This window comes from Pyrus communis, chromosome 3 (assembly GCF_041283825.1).
Source record: "Pyrus communis isolate YQ-2024b chromosome 3, ASM4128382v1, whole genome shotgun sequence".
In the NCBI taxonomy this organism is placed as follows: Eukaryota; Viridiplantae; Streptophyta; class Magnoliopsida; order Rosales; family Rosaceae; genus Pyrus; species Pyrus communis.
Window position 1 is genome coordinate 5,001 of NC_142567.1, and position 10,054 is coordinate 15,054.

Genomic DNA, 10,054 nt, shown 5'->3' on the forward strand with positions numbered 1-10,054 from the left:
AGAAGCTCAGTCGTTATAATGATAGGCCGTCTATTTATAATGATAGGCCGTCTATCTAAATATGGAGAAAATTTTAATTGTGACATGGTACATTATGTGTTTTAATAGGAGCAGTGAGAAATTTTATTTTTCAAGTTATTAACTTTTTAACACACATATCTCACAGTTTGTATAATGACACGTGATGTACATAGTACATCTTGTGTATCGATCACACTGAAAAATCTCTCCTAAATATGTACATTTTTGCCATGGCTCACCCTTATAGTGCCGATCGTCAATAACTGAGTGGTGAGTTGTATAAGAGTACTAGCTCCAAAGAAAGTTACACCGGTCATTTTGATAAAATATTATAATACAAAAGTAGTGGAGCTCTGCTTCTTCCTTCTTCCTTCCATCTCCGTCTCCACTATCATCTGCAATTGGTGGATAATTGGTTAAGGTCGAATCGGACCTTATCATCTTCACCTGCATTAATCATTGGTTATTTTGTGCTTCTCACTGTGCGCTGCATTTGTTTATTAGGTCAATCGAAAGTCATGACTGTATCACCTGCCTGATTCAACGCGTATTAAGAGTGCTTTCCAGGGAGTGAAAGAACATGGTTTCTTCATGAAAAAAGCAGGACTTTTATTAAATGATTGCAATAGGCCATGTTTACGCAAGTACGTGGCCTCAAAAGTTGGCGATTATTTGAATTCAAAGAGTTTTGCTACAAGAATTGCTGCTATTAGTACGTAATACAAAAGGCATTATAAAGAGCGAAAAAAAAAATTCAAAGTCACAAGCCTATACTAGGAAAGCTCAGAAGACCTTTTTACTTCACAAAGAGAAGAAAGAATATATACCAAGTCAATGGAGTTCCAACTGACAAGATGACGTTTCCACTCTGCATATGTGAATGAACTCGGAGTCGGACCCAAAGATGACTCAGTGACAGATGAACCCACTCACTCTTCATCAAAAGTAGTATCTGTATCTGGTATTATCCATAGATACATTTCGAATCTTAATGAGGATTGGTGTCCTGCAAGTCTTACAAGCTCAGTTACATCAAGAGTTGTTAAAAGTTGGCCTGAAGAACTCTTGAAGACTAAAGCAGCTGACTTTGGTCAGAGAAGACACGAGCTTAATAAACTGAAGTCGGAAAACGCCCTGTCACGGCTCGTATAGTCTTTGGGTTTCTCCAAGTAAGGAACACACCCTGCAGTATATCTTTGCAACTTCAAAGGTAACTATTTTCAGGCCTCGCTTCTTCCTCTCTGGCAAGTCGTGTTTTTTAAATGCCATGATATGTTTCAACCGGTGCGCCATATGGTACGTATATGTGTGGTTTAAACCTAATAGGTTGCCGCCCGTAACAAGAATCTTATTTTTAGAGAATTGTTTTGCAGGTGCATGATTAGAGCATAATGATAGGAAAAGCAGTTGCCGTAAAAGCTATTTCTGGTATAATTTGCACAACGACCTCGTTTACTCAACATCTAATTAAAACACAACATTCTTTCCCCCTGTCCCTAACCTCCTTGTTCCTATTCAATTTTGTTGTCTTTCCTCTTCTACCTCTGATAAAGAGAAAGGGAAGTGAAGAGAAGAGACAATGGAGCTCATCATCAACAGCCGCATCCTCCTCGTAGTCATGTCCATCTCTTCTCTCCTCTTCTCTTCCTGTCAAGGCTCATCAGCCCCAATCCCACAGGTGGATGCGGCTCTTGAAAAAATCTGCGCAAAAACTGATAACCCTGGTCTTTGCTCCAGCACCATCCTTCCTTCTGAACACGGTGCTGCCGACCCTATCAGCGCGCTTCAGATAGAGATTAAAGCATGCTTGAACCGCATGCAACAGGCCCTCGCCCAGTTCAAGAAGCTGGGTGGCCTTTCCGCATCAGATATGTCGACTGTCCAAGTATGCCAAGAAGAATACGAATCCGCAGTTGATGACCTCAACGGTGCTACTGATGCGATTGTCGCACACGATGTTGGCACAATACAAACCAGGCTCAGCGGAGTGATTACCTATTTGGGCACGTGTGATGATGCCGTCGCTGAGTCTCCGGGGTTCAAGTTGCCCTTCAAGGATGAGGATATTGTTACATTGCGTAAGCTGGCTAGCAATTGCATGGCCATCTCGACGCTGCTCCATTAGACAAATAAAAATTAACCTTGATTGCGGAGATGGAATACATGGGATGTACTAATTATTAAATAATTCAAACATATTGTCATGAATTCAAACGATTTCCGCTCTCAATATTAAATATAATAACACTGCTTTTTTCACAAATTGATCACATTGATGACCTGTGACATCTCACATCGTCCAGGGGGGTGATCCTTAAATGTATATTCTCATTCCTACCTAGCACGAGGCCTTTTGGGAGCTCACTGGCTTCGGGTTCCGTAGGAACTCCGAAGTTAAGCGAGAAGGGGGCTAGAGCAATCCCATGATGGGTGACCCACTGGGAAGTTGCTCGTGAGTTCCCAAAAACAAAACCGTGAGGGAATGGTAAGCCCAAAGCAGACAATATCGTGCTACGGTGGTGGAGCGGGCCCGGGAAGTGATCCGCCCCGGGCCGGGATGTGACAATTTGGTATCAGAGCCTAACCCTGGCCGCGTGTGTGCCGACGAGGACGTCGGGCCCCTAAGGGGGGTGGATTGTGACATCCCACATCGCCCACGGGAGTGATCCTTAAATGTATATTCTCATTCCTACCTAGCACGAGACCTTTTGGGAGCTCACTGGCTTCGGGTTCCGTAGGAACTCCGAAGTTAAGCGAGAAGGGGGCTAGAGCAATCCCATGATGGGTGACCCACTGGGAAGTTGCTCGTGAGTTCCCAAAAACAAAACCGTGAGGGAATGGTAAGCCCAAAGCGGACAATATCGTGCTACGGTGGTGGAGCGGGCCCGGGAAGTGATCCGCCCCGGGCCGGGATGTGACATGACCTCTTCTCAAACTTCTAATTAATAAGGATGACTTCACTATTGTATATGAAACTCACCTATATTAAATAAACCAGACAATTTAATCAGTTTTGTGTGTCTAAGAACATTACCTTTTTGTAGTTATTCATCCATTTTCCTATAACAATCTGTCCTCTCAAAATGAAGTGACACCTAGTGATGAAAAAGAAGAGAAAAGAAGAATCAAAGTGGAATACGATTGTAGCTATTAAAGTAAAAGCAATTAGTAAAAATAATCAAATTTTGACATTTTGTTGCAAAATGATCAGTGTTATATCTTCAATATATCATCATTACACAAGGTTGTTAAGTCATCTTTGAGTCATGATAAATACGACATTGCTAAAAATGATCATTTCTACAAACCAAAACTCAAAAACAGATTATTCATGCTAATTGCCCTAAAACTAAAAGGGGGTCCATTTAATTTTTCACTTTGGGCATTTTAGCCCATGGGAGGTGCGACTAGAACTTGGTGGAGGTGCAATTTAAACATGGGTTTGGGGGGTTGGGGGGCGCGGCTTGAATGAAACGTAGAAGCATCAAATCCAAGGAGAAGCCAATATTATGAGTACTAACAAGAACACAAGAAGGAAACAATGGAACTTGATGTCATGAGTACTTAATCCCATAAATAGCGACCCTGCTACTGTCAAGTAAGCTAATTTCTCATCATCATCATGTGTTTAAATGGCATAATCCTCTCACTTCCCCCTCAAAAAACAACTTCATGCTACAATGTCCATGAGAACGGCACGAGGCTACAATATCGCGCCCCCCTGGGGGTGGGGGCCCGGCGCCGGGGGTGGGGGGGGGGGGGGGGGTGGTGTTGGGGGTTGGTGGCACACCCACGGTAGAAACCAGGGAGGCCCTCTTGATGAAATACTTTTCTAATGCAATCAACAACACCAGCATAGCGCTTCTCAGAGTGGTGGCCGTGCTCTTGAAGCCTTGAGCGTACCACCTGAATATGATATTTGGAAATAAAATACAATTTCTATTAGTGCAGGGTCTTTCAGTATACTACTTTAATGGTTTGCATATTCGCTTATTCTGCTGCTTTCAGAAAATTTCTGCTAAAATGGTAAGAATTTTTGCATAGTATATACATATCACTGAAATCGGGCTTTTATGTTTTTCCCTCTTCCTTTTCACAGTAAGCATGTATTTTGAATTGATACAATTCAATTCCAGGGACCCTGGTAACGATAAAGGAGGCCAAAATTGTGTGGTTCGAACAGGGAATAGAGAGAAAGAGAGAGACTATTGGCCATGAATCAACTGACAGAAAGTCATTTTTAAAGAAGGAACAACAAAATAATCGTGTCAGCCTACAGAGTCGGCATAAATTCATAGAAAATATTCAATTATCAGAATGTTGAAAGAGTCAGGAGGAAGAGTGGGACATTGTCTTCTCATTTCCTAACCCCAATCACCCCAGCAACCAAAACGTCAACCCCAACCCACACACCACCTCTCAATCCCAATCCGAATCTCCACCTCCACCAACCCCACCAGAACAAAATTACAAAAGCGTAAATCAAATTAGCAGAGTCATTCAAACTCTAAGTCTCTAATACCCCATGTGGATATGTCAATGTTGATGCAAATATTTTGGAGACAGATGAGGCAACGGCAACGTTGCGTGCACCAAGCTTGTCTATCGTAACGTTATCCGATATAACGGCATCAAATTATATGACACCTCTCTTTCAAGTGTACATAAAAGACTAAAAGCAGGCAGATAAACCCTTTCTACTGTAGTGTCAGATCATCCGACATGCCTCTTTCAAAATTACATAAAATACTAATAGCAGGCAGCTATTACCTCGATTAGCCGAATAGCATTTTATTTTCTCATAGGTTGGAAATTGGATGGCAACATGACTGATACCAGAGCAGGTACAAGACCACTATCAAACACAACATATCACAGAAATAGTTGCTTGTCTATTAGTTATAAAAATAGTTGCTGCGTTCAGTTCTGAAAATAGTATCAATGTTCAGTCCTAGAAATAGTTGCAGTGTTCAGTTTTAAAAATAGACAATGTTTAGTTATAGAAATAATGAAACTGTTCAATTCTAAAAACAATGGTAGTATTCAATTCTAAAAATAATGATAGCGTTCAATTCTAAAAATAGTTGTAATAATTTGACATATTTGGACCTGGACTAATATGCTCGTTTAAGGCAAGGGCTGGAAGAAAAATTAGGAGTATTGCATGATGGGCTTGCTTCCAATCCGTGGATTTTAATAGGGTAAAGTACAAAAAACTACCTCAACTATTGGTTTTATGACACTTTCATACCTCATCTTTTTAAAATGATAATGTCATACCTCATCTTACAAATTTGTGCCAATGTCATACATCCGTCAGTTTTTCTGTTAATTTCTCAATTAAATGTGGTTTGATTCGGAACCCACTTTCTATTAAAAAATTATTAAAAACTAAAAAAAATCATTTAATATTTTTTAAATATTAAAATAATAAAGAAAAGTTAAAAAAAATAAAACAAAATTTCCCCTTTGTGCGCCCTCTCTCTTCTCCCCCATCTTCACTCCCTTCCTCTTCTTCCTACCTGCTACAACAAAGAAAAAAGAAAAAAAAAAAAAAAAAAAAAAAACTTTGTCCATCTCCCCCCTGCGCGCCCTCTTTCTTCTCTCCCATCTTCATCTTCTTTCCTCTTCTTCCCCTATCTGCTGCAACCCAGAAAAAAGGAAAAAAAAAAAAACTCCCCCCCCCCACCGTGCGCCCTATCTCTTCTCCCTCATCTTCATCTCCTTTCCTCTTCTTCCTACCTGCTGCAACCCAGGAAAAAGAAAGAAAAAAAAGATATACACAAAACTTTGTCCTTTCACCCACCACCACCCCTCCCCCCCCCTGCGCGCCCTCTCTCTTCTCCCCCATCTTCATCTTCTTTCCTCTTCTTCCCCGTAGCTGCTGCAACCCGGAAAAAAGAAAAGAAAAAACCAATTATCTTCCCCCGCACCCACCCTTTTTTTCCTTCTCCTTCTCCTTCTTCTTCTTCTTCTTCTTCTCGGGGGGGGGAGGGGGTTTTGGGGTTGATGGGTTTTCAAATTTTTTTTATTTTTTTATTTTTGGTTGAAGATTAAGCAGGGAAGAAGATGAAGATGGGGGGAGGGGGTGGAAGGGACGAAAGGTTTGTTTTTTTGTTTTTTAACTTTTCTTTATTATTGGGGTCTGGATCAAGCCACGTCAGCATTTAACTGATAATGGCAGGCTAACAGAAGGTATAACATTGGTTTAAGTCATAATTATGAGACATTTTTATACATCCGTTTAAGTTGTTAAATCAGCAGTTAAATCGTGACATGACACACACGTGGACAACGACTAGGCACCACATGTCAACATGGGCTCACGTGTATATTAAAAAATTAAAAATTAAAAAAAAATTAATTTTTTTTCTAACCGTCTTCTACGTCTTCCCCAGAGTCTCGACCCTCCTTTCCTTCTCTCATCTCCACCCACCCAACCCTAAATTTCCCATTTCGGCGGTCACCATCCCCTTCTTCTACCTCCAGTTCCCACTTCAATTAATTCTCACTCTCAATTCTTCTTCTCTACAAGACAACACCCAATCTTGTAGGTATTCTCTCTCCCCCATCCTCGATCTCATATCTTTCTATTCTGTGATTTTTAATTATTTTTTTTATTTTTTTGCTTCCATTTTTTGTGAATTTTGAAGGACATTCTGAAGCCAAACTCGCTCAAGCACAAGTGGGATTGGTAAGACGTTAGGGTCTCCAGGCTGGATGTGGGCAGGGGTCCAATTCGAGAGCGTCCAACTGTACACATCCTTGTTCTTCTGAATGATGGTGGTGAGTTTGAGATTTACACTGATGCATCTTTGTCAGGATTAGGTTGTGTTCTGATGCAGCATAGGAAGGTTATCGTCTATGCTTCCAAGCAGCTCAAGAATCACGAGAGAAATTACCCCACTAACGATCTAGAGCTCAGAGCTGTGGTTTTTGCTCTAAAGATCTAGAGACATTACTTGTATGGCGAGAAGTGCCACATCTTCACTGATCATAAGAGCTTGAAACATGTCTTCACTCAGAAGGATTTGAATTTGAGGCAGAGAAGATGGATGAAGCTCATTACTAATTACAACTGCATTATTGAGTTTCATCATGGACACACCAATGTAGTAGCAGATGCACTAAGCTAGAAACATCATGGACAGCTTGCCTCCATTCGAGCTACCCATGTTTCACTATTGTTTTCTCTCCAAGAAACTGGCACTACCATGACGCCAGACGCACAGGGAGATTTGTCAGCACATTTTCAGGTTAGGCATGTCCTGGTGGATATGGTTAAGGAAGCTCAGGAACTTGATCCACAATCTGCAAAACTAAAGAAACAAGTACTGGATGGGAAGAGACATGATCTGAATATCTGAAGGGATGGAGCTTTAGTGTTGGGAACTAAGATGTTTGTGCCTAAGGATAACGAAGCGATGAAGAAATAAATTCTTGATGAAGCTCACATCTCAGCTAATGTCATGCATCCAGATAGCACTAAAGTGTATTACACTATCCGTTCATTCTATTATTGGGTTGGGATGAAACGGGATGTGGCGGATTATGTGAGGATATGCATTATTTGCTAGTAGGTGAAGGTTGAGAGGCAAAGACCTGAAGGGCTATTGCAGAACCTCTCGATACCAACATGGACGTAGGAAGACATCACTATGGATTTTGTGTATGGTTTGCCAAGGACGCATTCAAGATTTGATGGCATTTTGGTGATTGTAGACCGACTCACCAAGACTGCTTACTTCCTACCTGTTCGATAAACCTGCTCATTAGAAAAGTTGGCAAAACTGTTCATTGATAATATTGTCAGACTTCATGGTGTACTCCTCTCCATCGTTTCATACAGAGATCCCAGGTTCACCTCTAGGTTTTGGAGAGTTTTTAACGCCACCATGGATACTCAGTTGTTGTATAGCACTACCTATCATCCACAAACCCATGGTCAGTCTGAGCAAACAATTCAGACTTTGAACGACATGTTGAGAGTGTCTATTCTCCAGTGGAAAGGTAACTGGGATAGTTATTTGCCATTGGTTGAGTTTGCATACAATAACAGCTATCATTCGAGTATGGTATGGCACCATTTGAAGCACTTTATGGGAAGACGTGTTGAACGCTATTGTGTTGGGCAAAGGTTGACGAACGGGTGTTAGTGGGGCTAGAGATTGTTGACACTACTAATGCTATCATCCAACTGATTAAGAGGAACCTGAAGGCAGCACAAGACTGACAAAAAAGCATTAGGGACCAATATTCCATGGACCGTGAGTATAAGGTTGGTGACTTTGTTTTCCTAAAGTTGTCTCCCTAGAAAAGTGTGGTTCGTTTTTGTAAGCAAGGAAAGTTAAGTCCTTGATACGTCGGTCCCTACCAGATTACGAAAAGGATTGGTGCAGTTGCCTATAGGTTGAAGCTACCACCAGAGGTGTCACATATTCACAACGTTTTCCATGTTTCCATGCTCTGGAAATTAAAAATTAAAAATTAAAAAAAAAATTAATTTTTTTTCTAGGCCATCTTCTACATCTTCCCCAGATTTCCGACCCTCCTTCCCTTTTCTCATCTTCACCCACCCAACCCTAAATTTCTTATTTTGACGGCCACCATCCCCTTCTTCTACCTCGAATTCCCACTTCAATTAATTCTCACTCTCAATTCTTCTTCTCTACAAGACGACCTAAATCTTGTAGGTATTCTATCTTTCCCATCCTCAATCTCATATCTTTCTACTGTGATTTTTAATTTCTTTTTTTTTTCTTCCATTTTTTGTGAATTTTGAAGGACATTCTGAAGCCAATCTCGCTCAAGCACAAGTGAGATTAGTAAGACGTCAGGGTCTCCAGGCTGGATGTGGGCAGGGGTCAAATTCAAGAGTGCCCAACTGTACAAGTTTTGGGTCAGTGTTTAGTTTTCTAACGACGTTGCTTCTTGGAAGAAGTTCAGGAAACCCCAGGACCCATTTAGGCTCTCTTGTGCAGGAGCTTAGCTCCATGACGGTTGTGACGCCTTCGAAGTGGAGGGTCTATTTGAGTTGTTATGGGACCAGCGCTGTTGAAAGACGAGTGGGCCTTCGAGCTCCAGTCGATTGCGAGAATGGAGTTGAAGGCCATGACCAGATCTGGATGATGAGGGGTAGAAAGATGCGGCCTTGGGCCTGGTGGGTTAGAGGATTGGTTTTCGTGAAGAACTTTATGTGATTGTATCTCTTGGTTAGGGTTGGGTTTTGGGGTGTGGAGGATGGGGTTGGGTTTTGGGATAAGGAGGAGGATGAGGGTTTAGAGTAGAAGGTGGTGATGGTGAAAACGGAGATGGGGCTGCTGGGGATTTGCTGCTTGGTTCGAAATGTAGATAGGGTTGGGTCGGATAAAAAAAACCCTTAGTTTTTTTTTTTTTTTTTTTTTACTTTTTTTTTTTAATTTTTAAATTTTTTTTAAGTTTTAATTTTTTATTATTTTTTAATGTCTAAAAGGGGCCAAATTGACACATGACACCTAGTTATTGTCCACATGGGCGCCACATCATCAGTTAACGGAAGTTCTGAAGGAAAACTTTACTGATGTATGAAAGTGTCCCAATAATTATGATTTTAGGTACCAGACTAGGACGAAAAGAATTATATGTATCAAATGTTGAAAATCACAAAATTTTAGAGTAGTAAATTAAGATTAACCTTTTATTTTTTAAATTGTTCACAAGGGACACAACTATTCTTTATTTTGCCAATTAATTTTTTTTTAATTTTTAAATATCTACGTGTGCCTCCATCTTAACATGTGGCGTCCAATCATTATTCATGTTGAGGCCATGTCATAGGTTAACTGTTGTTTTAACATATAGCTTAACGAATGTATGAATTATCCCATAATTATGACTTTAAGTACTACACTGGGATGAAAGAAACTTGATATATGAAATGTTGAAAACCAAGAAACTTCAGGTAGTAAACTGAGATCAACCCATAAAGTTATTATAGTGTTTCAGTTTAGAAAAAATTTGGATAAGTCATATTCATTAAATCTCTCAAAAATAA

At 40.6% G+C, this 10,054-nt stretch overlaps 1 protein-coding gene and 1 pseudogene across 1 annotated transcript; both read left to right on the forward strand.

Moving 5' to 3' along the window:
* LOC148697688 (uncharacterized) overlaps window positions 1-1,173 on the forward strand; it is a 1,442-nt pseudogene extending 269 nt beyond the window's left edge.
* Window positions 1,174-1,600: 427 nt separating this feature from the next.
* LOC137714692 (pectinesterase inhibitor 1-like) lies at window positions 1,601-2,146 on the forward strand. The gene has a single exon (XM_068453838.1). The coding sequence runs from the start codon at window positions 1,601-1,603 to the stop codon at window positions 2,144-2,146; it is 546 nt and encodes a 181-aa protein (XP_068309939.1).
* The last annotated feature ends 7,908 nt before the right edge of the window (window positions 2,147-10,054 follow it).

What these genes read in the sequence shown, in the direction of transcription:
- LOC137714692 (XM_068453838.1), top strand. Translation starts at nt 1,601, where the DNA reads ATGGAGCTCATCATCAACAGCCGCATCCTCCTCGTAGTCATGTCCATC.